We start from the raw sequence: 16,333 nt of genomic DNA on the forward strand, positions 1-16,333 counted from the left end.
CAACATTAGGGTCTTTTCCAAGAAGTCTGTTTTTCACATTAGGTGGCCAAAGTATTGAACTTTCAGCTTTAGCATCAGTCCTTCCAATGAATATTCAGGACTGATTTCCTTTAGGATGGACTGGTTTGATCTCCTTGCAGTCCAATGGACTCTCAAGAGTTTTCTCCAACACCACAGTTCAAAAGAAAGAGTGCTGGATTTTGTCAAATACTTTTTCTGTGTTTTTTGATGATCCTGTGGTTTTAGTTTTTTATTCTATTGATATGTGCTGTGCTAAGTCCCTTAAGTTGTGTCCGACTCTCTGACCCCATGGACTGAAGCCCAGCAGACTCTTCTGTCCACGGGACTCTCCATGCAAGAACACTGGAGTGAATTGCCATGGCCTTCTCCAAGGGATCTTCCTGACCAAGGGATGAAATCCACATTTCTTATGTCTCCCGCCTTGGCAGGCAGGGTCTTTACCACTCGCGCCACCTGGGAAGCCCCATTCTATTTATACGATGTATAACATTAACTGATTTTCAGATGTTAAAACAATCTTGTGTTCCTGTGATGGATTCCACTTGCTCATAGCGTATAATTCTTTTATCTGATATGGATTTGTTCTGCTAGTATTTTGTTGAGGGTTTCTGAATCTATATTCATAAGCAATATTAGCCTATAGTTTTCTTTTTTTTTTTAGCCTAAAGTTTTCTTCTCTGGTGCTATCATCACAATTTTGGTGCCGGTGATACTGGCCTCATAGAATGAGTTGGGAAGTATTCCTTCCTCTTCCATTTTTGGAATAGTTTGTGAAGAATTCTTTGGTTTTAATTCTTCTTTAAATTTTGGTAGAATTCCGCAGTGAAGCCATCTGGCCCTGGGCTTTTCTTTGTAAGTAGTGTTTTGATTACTAATTCAATGTTTTGTTAAAGACTTTCTATTTCTGGAAATACCCTGGCGGGCCAGTGGTTAAGACTTGGCACTCTCATTGCCATGGGCCCAGGTTCAATCCTTGTTTGGGGAACTGAGATCCTGTAAGCCACAGCTGTACCAAAAAAAATTTTTTTTCTATTTCTTCCTAAAGGTAGTCTATATCTTTATAGGAATTTGTTTCTTCCAAGTTATCTAATTGATTGGCATACAATTATTCAGTCTTCCTTTATAATCCATTTTATTTCTGTAAAGTTGGTAATTTCTGGTGCCTCTGCCTTTTCTAAAACCTTCTTGAACATCTGGGAGTTCACGGTTTACATACTGCTGAAGCCTGGCTTGGAGAATTTTGAGCATGACTTTACTAGCGTGTGAGATGAGTGCAATTGTGCGGTAGTTTGAGCATTCTTTGGCATTCCCTTTCTTTGGGATTGGAATGAAGACTGACCTCTTCCAGTCCTGTGGCCACTGCTGAGTTTTCCAAATCTGCTGGCATATTGAGTGCAGCACTTTCACAGCATCATCTTTCAAGACTTGAAATAGCTCAACTGGAATTCCATCACCTCCACTAGCTTTGTTAGTAGTGATGCTCTCTAAGGCCCACTTGACCTCACATTCCAAGATGTCTGGCTCTAGGTCAGTGATCATGTTATCGTGACTATCTTGGTCGTGAAGATCTTTTTTGTACAGTTCTTCTGTGTATTCCTGCCACCTCTTCTTAATATCTTCTGCTTCTGTTAGGTCCATACCATTTCTGTCCTTTATCGAGCCCATCTTTGCATGAAATGTTCCCTTGGAATCTCTAATTTTCTTGAAGAGGTCTCTTGTTTTTCCTATTCTGTTGTTTTCCTCTATTTCTTTGCATTGATCACTGAGGAAGTCTTTCTTATCTCTCCTTGCTATTCTTTGGAACTCTGCATTCAGATGCTTATATCTTTCCTTTTCTCCTTTGCTTTTCGCTTCTCTTCTTTTCACAGCTATTTGTAAGGCCTCCTCAGACAGCCATTTCGCTCTTCTGCATTTCTTTTCCATGGGGATGGTCTTGGTCCCTGTCTCCTGTACAATGTCACGAACCTCCGTCCAGAGTTCATCAGGCACTCTATCAATCAGATCTAGTCCCTTAAATCTATTTCTCACTTCCACTGCATAATCATAAGGGATTTGATTGAGGTCATATCTGAATGGTCGAGTGGTTTTCCCTACTTTCTTCAATTTAAGTCTGAATTTGGCAATAAGGAGTTCATGATCTGAGCCACAGTCAGCTCCTGGTCTTGTTTTCGCTAACTTCTCCATCTTTGGTGGTAAAGAATATAATCAATCTGATTTTGGTGTTGACCATCTGGTGATGTCCATGTGTAGAGTCTTCTCTTGTGTTGTTGGAAGAGGGTGTTTGCTATGACCAGTGCATTCTCTTGACAAAACTCTATTAGCCTTTGCCCTGCTTCATTCCGTGCAGAGGCACCAGAGATCAAATTGCCAACATCCGCTGGATCATGGAGAAAGCAAGAGAGTTCCAGGAAAACATCTATTTCTGCTTCATTGACTATGCCAAAGCCTTTGACTGTGTCGATCACAATAAACTGTGGAACATTCTGAAAGAGATGGGAATCCCAGACCACTTGACCTGCCTCTTGAGAAACCTGTATGCAGGTCAGGAAGCAACAGTTAGAACTGGACATGGAACAACAGACTGGTTCCAAATAGGAAAAGGTGTACGTCAAGGTTGTATATTGTCACCTTGCTTATTTAACTTATATGCAGAGTACATCATGAGGAACGCTGGGCTGGAAGAAGCACAAGCTGGAATCAAGATTGCTGGGAGAAATATCAATAACCTCAGATATGCAGATGACACTACCCTTATGGCAGAAAGTGAAGAGGAACTCAAAAGCCTCTTGATGAAAGTGAAAGAGGAGACTGAAAAGGTTGGCTTGAAGCTCAACATACAGAAAACAAAGATCATGGCATCTGGTCCCATCACTTCATGGGAAATAGATGGAAAAACAGTGGAAACAGTGTCAGACTTTATTTTTTGGGGCTCCAAAATCACTGCAGATACTGATTGCAGCCATGAAATTAAAAGACGCTTGCTCCTTGGAAGGAAAGTTATGACCAACCTTGATAGTATATTAAAAAGCAGAGACATTACTTTGCCAACCAAAGCCGAAGAATCGATGCTTTTGAACTGTGGTGTTGGAGAAGACTCTTGAGAGTCCCTTATACTGCAAGGAGATCCAACCAGTCCATTCTAAAGGAGATCAATCCTGGATGTTCATTGGAAGGACTGATGCTAAAGCTGAAACTGCAATACTTTGGCCACCTCATGCGACGAGTTGACTCACTGGAAAAGACTCTGATGCTGGGAAAGGTTGGGGGCGGGAGGAGAAGGGAACGACCGAGAATGAGATGGCTGGATGGCATCACCGACTCTGTGGACATGAGTTTGAGTGAACTCCGGGAGTTGGTGATGGACAGGGAGGCCTGTCGTGCTGTGATTCATGGGGTCGCGGAGAGTCGGACACGACTGAGCGACTGAACTGAACTGAAAGTTGGTAATAATATTCCTTCTTTCATTTCTGATTCTTAGTAATTTGAGGGTTCTTTTTTATTTTCATGGTCAGTTCAGCTAAAGTTTGTCAATTTTGTTGATCTTTCAAAGCCAGGGACGGCGGAGCCTGGTCGGCTGCCGTCTATGAGGTCGCACAGAGTCGGACACGACTGAAGCGAGTTAGGAGCAGCAGCAGGGTTTGATTTCCTTGATTTTTTCCCCTCTCTGCTTTTCTATCTCTATTTCATTTATTTCCACTTCAGTCTTTATTCTGCTTTCTTTAGGCTTAGTTTGCTCTTATTTTACCATTGTTTTAAGGGAGAAGTTAGGTTATGGATTTGAAATCATTCTTTCAATATAGGCTCAAAATTTCTTGTAAGTATGCTCTTTGGTGTTTTATTACCTCCATTTTTATTCAATTCATTTTCTAATTTTCCTTTTGATTTCTTCTTTGACCCATTGATTATTTAGGAGTATTTTCATATATTTATGAGTTTCCCAAATTTCTTTCAACAGAATAACTAAGAGACACATTTGTGGGATTTCCTTGATGGTCCAGTGGTTAAGACTCGTGATTCTACTGCAAAGGGTGCAGGTTTGATCCTTGGTCTGGGAACTAAGATCCTGCATCCCACTTGGTGCAGTAAAAAAAAGAGAAATTTGTGTACATGTTCTAAGGATACATTCCTGGGTGTGAAAGTGCTGGGTTAAGGGTAAATGTATTCGGCATTTGCTTAGATCTTGCAGAAATGTTGCATCAGTTTGCACACCCACCAGCAATGTGTGAGAGATCAGTATAAGGTAGAATTTTCTAGTTTTCGTGAACCTCCTGGATAAAACAATTGTTTTGAATTACATTTTAATTATAAATGAGCCTGCACATTTTTTCAAGTATTTTTTGGCCAATTGTATTTCTTTCTCTGGAATTTATGTTGATGTGAAGTAGGAATCAAACTTTACTATGCAGGTGGCATGGGTTCAATCACTGGTTGGAGAACTGGGATCCCATAGGCCATGTGGTATGGCCAAAAAATTAAAAAACAAACAAACAAACAGGCTTTTCAGATCCGCCATCTGTGCTGGAACCACGGCCCAGAAGACTCAGCTCCATCCACCAGACACCAGTCCCTCCCACCAGGAAGCCTACACAGCCCCTGGATCAAATTAATCCACCAGGGGGCCAGACGCCAGAAGCAAGAGGAACTAGGACCCTGCAGCCTGCGAAAAGGAGACCGCTGACACAGAAAGATTCTAGGGGGAGAGAGGCAAAGTCCGGCCTATCTAACACAGCGGCCTGAGAGAGGACCCGTTTTTAGGAATCATCCATGAGCCCTGGAAGAGAAGGCCTCCTCTGTGGGCAAGATCTGCATATGAACACGGGAGCACACCGGCGCTTCCTGAAGAACAGGCCTGTGCTATTAACTGCTGTAAGACCCTCCTGAGCGGAGGGATGGTGGGTGACTGCGCTGTGGTCTGGCCAGCCTGTCAGTGCCACGTAGTGAGGTTGGCAGTGTCCCTGTAGGAACTGGACATCACCACTGCCTATCAGTGTGGGGAGAACTGGACCTGGGAGAGACAGTGAGGACTTGGAGCAGGGGCTGGTGCAAGGTGCTTTATTTAAAACTTACTGTATTGAAGTATAGTTGACTTAAAATACTGTGTTTATTTCTACTATATGGCCGATATGTATATAAATTACATATATATATATATTATAAGCCTATATATATGTGTATATATATATAGGCTTCCCAGGTAGCTCAGTGGTAAAGAATCCGCCTGCCAATATAGGAGACGCAGGAGACTTGGGTTCAATCCCTGGGTTGGGAAGATCCCCTTGAGGAGAAAAGGGCAACCCAGTCCAGTATTCTTGCCTGGAAAATCTTATGGACAGATTTTCCATAAGAAAATCTGGTGGTCTACCGTTCACGGGGTCACAAAGAGTCGGATGTGACTGAGCACACACACACATATACACACATATATACATTGTTTCATATTTTTCCATTATGGTTTATCGATGAACAGGATATTGAATACAGTTCCCCATGCTATGCAGCAGGACCTTGCTGCTGATCCATTCTATGTATAATAGTTTGCCTCTGCTAACTCCAAACCCCCATCCATCCTGGTGGAAGGTTTTTTAGATGGGAGAAAGGTAGTTCCTGTCCCTTCTGAATCCCAAAGGGCAGTTCCTCCCAGTGGGGAACCCCTCTGACTGGTGACCAGAGCTAATCAGTCACCTGTGGGAGACTTGGCTGTGCTCTGGCTTCTGCCTGTTCTGCCTTGTCCAGCTGACAAGCCTTGATGAGCTGGCCAGCCTGGCCCTGGCTGTCATGGGGAGGAAGGGGAAGGCCCAAGTCCATACCCAGCCTTTTGGGCAAAGGGAGCACAAGGCCCCCAGGCCAGCATGACAGGGTCCACCCGGAAGGGGACTCTCAGGGTCAGGAGGCAGGCTTGGGAAGGTCAACTGGCCACCCTCTCAGGAGGGTATCTCTCCATGGCCTGTCTCAGCGAGGGAGAATTTTGTCATGAAAGCTTCCTTACAACTCATTTTTTCAAATAACTTGCTGGTAAATTAGAAAGATGTCACCCACCTGCCATTACAACTGAGTTTGCTAGCTCTCCACACATTTCTATCCATGTTTGCCTTATGTAAGGGATTTGGTAGAAACCTGTTTTAATAGAAAATTACACTCTTTGTCCACAGGAAATATTGATCCATAAAGTGACATTTGGTCCGGTTTAATTTTTTTTTGTCTTGAGTTGCATTGCTTGATACTAAGTGACCCTGATTTGCTGTTTGCATCTGCTTGATATACTTGGCCTCATTCTTTTCCGTGCAACCTTTTTGTTTTCAGATCGGTTATTTGGGGATGTTTCTCCTCACTTCTGCATGGGAGCTGTCCACACTCACTAATCGATGAGGGGCACGCTGCCTGACCAGGTAGCTGAGCGGTCGAGCAGGTGTGCTGGTGCGACCCCCGGAGCACATCGGAGCACATGTGTTCTCCCGGCCCATCGCCTGCCCAGGTGTCATGGATGCTGTGCTGGGCCCATAGCCTGCGAATTCAGGGTCTCCCAGGTAGCTTTGTAAACATGAAGTTAGATCATGGCTGGAAAACATCAGTTAACAACACAGGGAAGAGTCTCATGAAGAGACAGTGACAGCTCTCAGCACTGGGCAGTCAGTGGCGGGCAGCGGTCAGGTTGGAAAGGAGAGGAGAATCATCACTTGGTTCTTCACCCTTGTGCAAGCCCAAGAGGGAAGCCGAACAGGGGAGCGAGAGGGAGGGGTAGGGAGAGACAGACAGACTGACCTGGAATCTAGCTTTGCCCAGAGCCAGGTGCAACTCTTGGACTTTTTCAGGTTTGTTAAGTCAATAAATTCTCTTTTTAAAATTAAGTTAGTTTGGAGTGGGTTTAACTTGCAACTGAAGAAATCCCAGTAAATCCAGGGCAGTGCCTCCAAACTGAGTTCGGAACCTCACTGAGCAGGAGCAAGGCTCCATTCAGTACCAAGAATCCCGAGAAAGGAGAAGAATAACTTGTCAATGTTTCCAGCTTAATGCCATCCGTGGCTTGACTGGACACTGTCAGGGGTCTCTCCGATTTTATGTCAGGAATTTTTACATATTTGCTTTTCCATATATCGTTCATATGGGATGTGATGAGACAGAACGACAACATTTTTTCCAACTATTGCAGCCAAACTGTTGCCTAAATTTGGGTCAGAATTTTTCAGCTCCAAAACAAACATTTTCTCTCTCATTCTCTCTCACATACACACACGTCTGGAGGCTGGTGACTCTAGGGCTCATGCCCAGTGTAACTCAGGGGTCAGGCTTTTCTTTCTGCCCCTTGTTTTTGCCCATGGCAGCAAGACAGCTGCCTGAGTGCCAAGCATGGTACTCTCTCCACAAAGGGAACAAGTAGGGGCCGGGGCAAAATCCCCTCCCCTCCCTGCAGGCTTCAGCTGAATTCAGCCTGACTGGGTCACACAGCCACCCTGGCTGCAGGAGGGGCTGGGAAAGTGAACATTCAGCAAATAGAAATGAGATTACCAAGGGGGACTCAAACCAATTGTGACTTTCCTTAGGAGCGAGTGGAAAGTCCTACCTTTCTTGAGATTAAAGCATCACCAGTCATCACCTGCAACAAAATTGGATTCTGTTAGCAGGGAAGGGAAGTGGGTGAGACAAGGTCATGAGTGACAGCAGGGCATCACCATAAGGGGTGCACAGGGCCATGTTTATGTATGGCCTCAATCTGGAGCCTGGGTTATTTATTTTTTTAATAGAAATTTACCATTTTAAATAAAACATAGTCTGGAGAATCTAGTATATGAAAACACTGGGGACTTAAAATCTTGAAAATAACAGAATTTGAAGCAGGAACTTGGGTTTTTAACCAGTGGTTTATTTAAAGCACCGATTCCTAGTATGCTTCTGACTGGTTGAGTGAACTTATTGAAAGAATGAGCGAGCTCCTGCCATGGTGACAGCTTGGGGGCTGAGCGTCAGGAGAACTAGGCTCTGCCACTACTTCCTGTGCAATTTCAAGATGACCTCTCACAGCTTCTTGTTCTTCTCAAATGAATAGGCTCGGCCGGTTGAAGTTTCTCTTCCGTTCTGAAAGGCTTGAGTTCAAATTGCTTTTGACCTCTGTGACCTTCTATTGTTTGTGCTTTGTCACTCAGCCATGTCCGACTCGTTACAACCCCATGGATTGTAGCCTTCCAGGCTCCTCTGTCCATGGGATTCTCCAAGCAAGAATGCTGGAGTGGGTTGCCATGCCTTCCTCCACGGGATCTTCCCAACCCAGGGATTGAACCCAGCCAGGTCTCCCTCATTGCAGGCGGATTCTTTACTACCTGAGCCACCAAGGAAGCCCCAAAATACTGGAGAGGGTAGCCTGTCCCTTCTCCAGGGGAACTTCCCAACCCATGAATTGAACCAGGGTCTCACGCATTGCAGGCAGAGTCTTTACCAGTTGAGCTCCCTGGGAAGCTCTGTTGTTTACTCATAAGTTAATCTCCTCTGCAGCCTTTCTAGCCTAGCTAAGGCTCAGACAGATAAGAGCACAACACAGGCTCTCTGGGCCAACTTTAAAGACTCAATGAATAAATGTTGCTCAGGCAACACTGCCCGAGTATCAGGCCTGAATATTCATTGGAAGGACTAATGCTGAAGCTGAAACTCCAGTTCTTTGGCCACCTGGTGCAAAGAACTGACTCCTTGGAAAAGACCCTGATGCTGGGAAGGACTGAAGGCAGGAGGAGAAGGGGATGACAGAGGATGAAATGGTTGGATGGCATCACCAGTTCAGTGGACAAGAGTTTGAGCAAGCTCCGGGAGTTGGTGATAGACAGGGAAGCCTGGTGTGCTGCAGTCCATGGGGTTGCAGAGTCGGACACGACTGACCAACTGAACTGAGGCAACACTGCAGGATGTTGAGAGGGCCAAGGTGTCACCAACAGGCCCTACAGGGGGTACTCAGAGGCTGCAAAGAGCTTGGGAGCACCAGTTCTGCTGAGCCTCACTCTGATCCAGTTCTCTCTGCCTCAGGGATGATGAGAGTTGAGGTTGGGTCTTGGGTCCTGTCCCTGGATTCCTCAGAAGGCAGGCTGGGCGCTTTCGGAGGACGTGTCAGGTGCTTTCAGATCAAAACAGATGGGCTTGGAAGGCTGGTTAAGTCCAGCCCCCACCAGTTTCTCTTCTCTAATTCATGAGACAGCCCTCAACACTAGGAAAGTGGCTGAGGAGGGGGCAGAGCGGTAAGCGGCAGATCAGTGACCTGAAGGAGGAAGAAGCTCGAGACCCCAGGACGGGCAGACATTGGCCTAGTGTTGAGTCAGAAGCAGGTCCAGAGGCAGGCAAGGAGGAAGCCAGGCCCTGGAAAGGTAGCAGCCCTGTGATCAGACCACCTCTGTCACCCTCCCCTCGGCGGCAGCACACAAGCCCTGTGAGCTGTTAAGAGGTGAAGGATGCCCAGGATGGGGTTGGGGTGTGTGTCTGGTGAGGAGGTGACTGGGGTGACAGTGTGTGTGTGTGTGTGCAAACCTGAGTGGCTGTGCATAGGAGGGACAGGCCCAGGGAGCAGGCTCTGAGGATAAGATCCCAGAGAACAGACCCAGGGGAGGGGCAGGGGGAGCTACTGGGAGGAGGGTGGGAGTTAAGAACCTTTCTGATTCCTTCCCACCCCAAGGCCTGGGATTCTAGAAATTCCATCAGTATGGACAGTAGAAACTCCAAGTATCATCTTCATAAACAAGGCAGAAGGAAACGAAGAAAGGGAAAATAAGAAAAGCCCACACATGTGTACCTTTTTATATAGAATTTGTACAATATATTTCTCTTCATTTGCATATTTTACCCACAACTTAACATCCTTTTTACAGGCTGAACTTACTCAGCTGATATAATCAAAATTCTTTCTTTCAACCAAATAAGAAAAATTCAAAATCGTAAACCCGTAAGAAAACAAATTAAAAACGATGATGAAAATAAGTCACTCCCCGTAAGGAACAGCATCTGTCTGTACAATATACATGGTTTGGAACAGATTTCTTTATAGATTAGGCACATGTTTCCACAACACCTTCATTCCTGCCAGTCCTACCTCACTCCAGGCGGTCCCACCTCCTAAGAAGGATCAGAGGGATGTCGGTCTGGATGGAAATCACTTTTGGATACTGCTGGCCCGGCTGGGGACTAGGGGAGTGGGCCTGGCTCCGCAGCGCCACCCAGTGGCTGGAAGCAGAGGCGATGGGAGGCAGGGCGCCGGGCCGAGCAGGGCACTGGCAGGAGAGCAACAGTTGTGGGTGAAGGGAAAACTGAGGCTTATTCTATGCAAACTGAATACAGAGAGACCAGAATAGCAGGGGTGGTGTAGACAGAGCAGCTCTGAGGAGTCCAGCGTTTTATTTACAGTTTTATCTCCCTGGTGGGAGGATGGGGGGCAAAGCCAGTGGCAGCTGCCATGAGGGGTATGACTCCTGCAGCTGCTGCCAGTCTTGGGGGTTAGGGGGTGCATGGTGAGGGTAAGTAGCAAGTAAACCATCTCTGCATCAGTGAGCCCGAGCCTGGGGCAGGGACCTCTCCTCCCAAGCACGGTGATCGCTGTGATTTCCCTCCTTACTGGGAGACAACCACCTGGGGCTGGGCGGTATGGAGCCTGGGGGGCCGCCTTTGGGGATGCCAGCAGAGCAAAAGGTGAGAAAGGGGTTTCTACCAAGCCAGCAGCGCTCGCCTACTCACACCCCAACACCATGGGAGACCGGGCCAGGCCCGGGCTGTGTGCACGTCAGGCTCTTGGGCTTTAGGTCACTAAGCCTAGGGTCCTGTCCTGTTTCTGTCTCTTGTGAATTCTCCCTTCCATAAGGGCTCCACATGCAGCTTGGGGCTGGGCTGAGAATCCAATCTAGGGCTGCAGAAGGTTGCAGCACCTCAGCTTCCTGACCCAGAAAGAGGAAGTGCTCCAGCAATAAGGGGATTCCAGGACCCGCAGCCTTGGATGCAGATCCGCTCAACCCCGCGAGGCTATGATGAGCCTTCCGTGGGTTTGGCCCTGTGTGGGGGGTGACATGCTTGGGCCCAGATCCCCGCCCTTAAGTGGCAGCTGGCTCTAAGGTTCTTCAAATGACAAGTCCCACTGAGGCTTTGTCCACAGCCCACTTGCCAACCCAGCCTCATACTCCAAAGCATGGCTTTGGAAAGAGGATAATCATCAGCAATTCAGGGCAAGACTGCCACCACAGAAGGGAAAGTGGAAAACAGCATTCATTAGAACTGATGTAGTTATTGCTAGAGACAGGTGACAGCCAGATAACCATGGAAAGTCCCAGAGGCGGACGTGATGGATTACCACGACCGTGGAGCAGAAATACAATCGTGTGGTTTTTTTGTTTGTTTGACTTCTAAAATAAGATCTCCTCTGATAACACTTTGAGTCTCTGGGTACAGACACTGAAGAGTATTCTTCAAGATCTGCTCCTTTCACACAAACCAGTGTGTCCCCCTGAATGACCAATCTGCTGGTCGTGGCCCCCGAGGCCCTCTGAAGGGAGTCAGTGTGGTTCTCTCTAAAAACATGAGGTGGAAACTGAAATATGTGTTAAAACAACAACTAAAACAACGCGGCTGAGCTGGGAGCCGTGCTCGGTGGACGTGTGTGGTGGCCTGCTGGCTGTTCCCAAGGGCACTTGTTCTCACCAAGGAGTTCTCTGGGACGGCCGAGGCTACGCAAAGGCCAACATGGCAGCAGGTCCTGTATTGAATGGTGGGGACCGGGTGGCGGCCGGGCTCTCACTGGTTTTGGTTTAGACGACCCGGTCTCAAGAAGCAAAAGCGAAAGAAGAGCTCCCAGGCCAGGCTGCTGATGAAGGTCCTGCTGAGAAACGTGGGTCCAGGCAGGCCCTGTTGTCCCCTGAAGGGCAAGTACAGGCAGTTCCAGCTCAATGGAGACAGAGCCCTTCCCGAGAGGCTGTGGCCGGGTCTTCAGGGGCTGCAGCCTCTGAACAACATTCCCAAAGGCCTGCAGCTGGCGCTTTCTGAATGATTTTGCATCGCTCTGCTATTTCTCACATGCTATGGGACGTGCGGGTGCCTTGCTGTGACACAGGACGTTCTCAGAGACGTGGCTGCTTGGCATTCTAGTCGGGGTGGAAGAGGGGAGCTCAAGGAGAGCCGGGCACCGATGCCACGGGAATCTTCCCGAATGAGTGCAGGCATCTGCTCTAAGATCCTCGTGGACAGATTAGCGAGTTCCATGCACGCCACACCAAGGGCTAACACTCAACGTTCCAGAGGCGGGTGGCCTTGTTCGGGTAGTTGATGGCCAGGCTGATAGCAGCAATGTTCTGCAGAGCCTGTGGAGGGAGAGAGTCATCACCATGGTCAAGAAACTAGTCACCTCCTGGGTCATTAACTGCTGACTGAACAAGACCGGCAGCTGAGCACTGGAGGGGTGTGGGGGAGAGGCAGATGCAGACCAGATGTGGTACCCCTCACCTGGGGGCCACAGTCTAGAGGGAAAGAAGCAGCGATCAAGACACATGGAAACTCCACAGGTAGGTGGAATCCTCACTACCCCGAGAGAGGAGCAGGGGCAATGCTGGGGGCTCAGAGGACACCTCGGGGGCGGGGGGGATCTGGGAAAGCTCTAGGGAGTGGGGGCAGCAGCACAAAAGTGTGGACAGGAAGAAACAGCCAGTGGTGGGGCCCCTAGAAGCAGTGCTGGGAGGGTAGCCACCCCGGAGCCAGGCCAAGGTTGGTCTCCAAGCCCAGGCAGCAAGAAGAGGAGGGTGCAGATGGGGAAGATGGGGCGGAGGCCGGGGGAAGACACAGAGCACTGGCCCAGCAGAGCGGACAGGCTGGAGGGAAGTTGGGAGAGAATGAGGGTTAGAGACTGAGCCCCGGGACAGGCAAGGGGGAGGAGCGCACGCGATGTTAAGCTTTTGGAGTCACGACCGTCAGATGTCAGGGCTGCACCGTGTGCTGTGACTCCACGGGTTGCACTGGCAGTGCCGGCAGGCAGCTGACAGAAGCTGGGGCGGGGAGAGTTTTCACTCGGCCTACAGGTCTCAAGACAGTTCACACAAACCCCTCTGTAGTGGACGGGGGTGCCCACTTCTAAGCCGCACCCTGACCCTTTCTTGTAGGAGGACGAACCTACGGTCTGGGAACACCTGCCAGGAAGAGTGCAGGGCTCTGGCCAGGAGTCGCATCCGGATGGAGGCCTCCTGAACTGAGACCCCACGCACACCTCTCCCTTCCTGGAGCCTCGGCGTCCCCATCTGTCCATGGTGGACTCTGAGCCTGAGGGTCTCAGCATGGAGTCTGGGGCCTGGGAGCTCCCGGGACCCTTCCAGAGGCTCTGCACTGTGAAAACCTTTCTCACAATAATACCACGACATCATTTTGCTTTTCTCACTTGCATACTCTCACGAGTATGTGGTGGCATGCTCCGCAGGCTACTGTGTGACAGCACAACAGCCGGAAGCAGATGTGGCTCTGTGAAGCTGGCTGTCTTCCATGAAGGCAGACAGTAAAGGGAGCTGCAAAAACAGAACCCAATGCTGCCCTTCTCAAAAACTGTTGTGTCTTGAAAAGTACAGTCAGTTTTCACAACTGTGATGCTAAATACAATGAGATGATTATTTTTAAAAATAAATCGACAAATAAGTGTTTAATATTTCAACTTCTAACTTAATGTCTAAATTTAAAATCTACTTTCTAACAGTATATATCAATCTCTATAATGCACATAAACACAAGCTTTTGGGGATCCTCAGTAATTCAAAAGTGGAAAGGCCCAACAGCTGTCAGAGGAGTTCTACTAGGGAAGAAAGTTATATCCAAAAATATCTGAAATCTAACTCTATGGAAACTTTAGGGATTAGCCAAACTATAAATTTAAGGCACTGGTTGTTTTGGTTTCAAAGACACAAATTCTTGCTGGTGTCTCCTGACCCTACGGTTTACTATGAACGACACTGATAAATGGGGCTCGGCTGCTGTCTGTGACACCAGCAGGAAGTGGCTGACTGGGAACGGAGCTCTGTGTAAACCCGGGGTGGAGCCTGCGCTGGGGCGCGGGGAGCAGGGCGGTGAGGAGGCGGTACCTGCGCAGCGCAGCGGAGAAGGTGGTCATCAGTGGTTAAGGCCAGCAGGTAGTCCTGCAGCAGGCCGAGCTCCTGCGGAGAGAGCAGGGCGCAGCGGTCAGAGGCCACCTCCTGGGGATGACGCCCACCCATGACCCAGGACCACAGGAGCCTTGGTGGGACATGGCTGCTCGCTCTGCCGGGCACCTCACCACCCACCTTCCTTGGGAGCCTCAGAAGGGGTGGGATGGGGGAGCCACGTGTCCGGACTCACCCGCAGCCTCCTCACTATAAACCCAGGGGATAGGCTAGAGGGCTCTGAAAGGCCCTTTCAGCTCTCCTGGTCAATGAGTCTATTGTGCTGAGGCAGGGAAGAAAGAAGGAAGAAAGAGCCCGTTGGGTTGTCTTCCCAAACTCATTGCTGTCAAGGGCTGTTTCCCTCTTTGGCGTCAGGACTGAGCAAATAGACAATCTCAGGGCGGACCCGGCTCCCTGGGGTGGGGGAGAGGGGAACCCCGGGCCCCAGGCCAGGCCCATCTCCCTGCGCAGTTCTGCTGGGACCCCAATGACACCCCAGAGCTCCCGGCAGGAAACGGAAGCACAGACTCTCACCTGAGCACGGTTCTCGGTGACAAAGAAGAGCTCGGTGAGCGCGCGATGCAGGGGCAGGAGGATGCCAGCCTGGGTCACATCCTCAAACAGGCTGTACTCCATCTGGGTGAAGAGCTGCCACAGGGGCTTCAACAGCGTGAGGTCACAGAGGTCGCTGTGGGAGGAGGGGGCAGTTTCCTGAGGTCGTGCCCACCAGACGTCAGACAGAACCGCAGCTCCAAGGCTCCTTGCCACCCTGACATCTAGTAAAGTCAGGCCAAGCCAGGCCCAATCGCCACCACCCCATCCCCTAAACAGCCCCAAATAGCCACCAATGGCAAATAGAAAAGGGGCAGAATCTCAACTTCAAACCAGAACTCCGGAGACAAGGAGACCCTCCAGCACATTCACACAAATCAACTTTATGGATCTTTAAATACGGTTGTTAAGAAGAACTTCCAATGACAGCAGGAAAAAAACCTCCAGATAAATGTTAAGTAGAAAAGACCAAGATATGCAACATAAAATTGCAAAAAAATTTTAAAATGCACATGTAGTACTGTGTGACCATATTAAAAAAATCATAAATAAACACACCAAAAATCTTATCAGTGGCTGTCCCTGTCAGTTTTCTAGATTTTCTATAGTGTTCACCGTTTTAAATAATCAGAAGAGAAAAAAAAATCTGATTTAAAAGATAATGGCAACCATTGTTATGATCTTAAGCTCATAAAACAAGAAATATGCTTATAAAGTTGCTCAGGACAGAAATCTTTCTATGTAAAGCAGAGTGCTCCTCACTAGACAGACACCTGTTGAGACTGCACTGATGTTTTTCACTCAGAGGGTGGTTGTACTTTAATTCCAGTTCAAAGTCCTTCAGAGGGGACACATTATGATTTCTTGGACTTACTACACGACTTTATACATTTATAATCTACAATGTTGCCTATTCTTTTTAATATATGATTTTTAAAAGACTCCTCATTATACATTTAAGTGTGATCCTGGAGTGAATCACTTTCTCCCAGAGGAATAAGACTTCATAAAGTAAACCAATGGGAAAACATGGTTTGATTTAAAGAGACGGCTTCACAGTTGAGTTTTTAGGACAGCACTGGAGTGGGAAGGAAAAGGCCCCTGCAAACTCATGCCTGTGGCCACCCATCCCTTGGAGGCTGCCTTTCCCCTCTGCCTGCTCCAGTCTCGGCCCCTGGGACCAAGGAGCTGAGGGAGTGTCCTTACAGGAAGGAGGGTTGGCGATGGCCAGCACACTGCAGAAATGTACCCACAATGCAGCCAGGAAGGGTGGCTGATGATAGGAGAGATGGGATACATGCTTCATACACATCACACCTTACTCAAAAATAGATTAAAGACTTGGAGGTAAGACCTGAAACTGTAAAACTCCTAGAAGAAGACATAGGCTATAATTATGCTCCTTGACATTAGTCTTGGCAATGATTTTTTTTTTTTTTTTTAGATTTGACATCAAAAGCAAAAATAAACAAGTGGGTCTACATCAAACTAAAAGGGCTTCTTCACAGCAAGGAAAACAATCAACAGAGTGAAAAGGCATCCTATGGGCCAGGAAAAGTATTTGCAAGTCATTTATCTGACAAGGAGTTAATATCCCAAATACGCACGGAACTCATACAACTGAATAGCGAAAAAGAAAA

At 48.0% G+C, this 16,333-nt stretch overlaps 1 protein-coding gene across 2 annotated transcripts in view; it reads right to left on the reverse strand.

The window, feature by feature from the left end:
• Positions 1 to 9,781: 9,781 nt before the first annotated feature.
• The window catches only part of ZZEF1 (zinc finger ZZ-type and EF-hand domain containing 1), a 94,198-nt gene continuing 87,646 nt past the window's right edge, over positions 9,782 to 16,333 (reverse strand). For both annotated transcript variants that reach the window (XM_055403967.2, XM_055403960.2), the window contains exons 53-55: positions 14,676 to 14,829; positions 14,085 to 14,156; positions 9,782 to 12,329 (exon numbers count right to left, since the gene is read on the reverse strand). In XM_055403967.2, the coding sequence (XP_055259942.2) occupies positions 12,249 to 12,329; positions 14,085 to 14,156; positions 14,676 to 14,829 (307 nt within the window). In that variant the 3' untranslated portion in view covers positions 9,782 to 12,248. The remainder of the gene's footprint in view (positions 12,330 to 14,084; positions 14,157 to 14,675; positions 14,830 to 16,333) is intronic.

The sequence above is a fragment of the Moschus berezovskii genome, chromosome 20, assembly GCF_049115385.1.
Source record: "Moschus berezovskii isolate FMDL1 chromosome 20, NW_MosBer_1.0, whole genome shotgun sequence".
NCBI lineage: Eukaryota > Metazoa > Chordata > Mammalia > Artiodactyla > Moschidae > Moschus > Moschus berezovskii.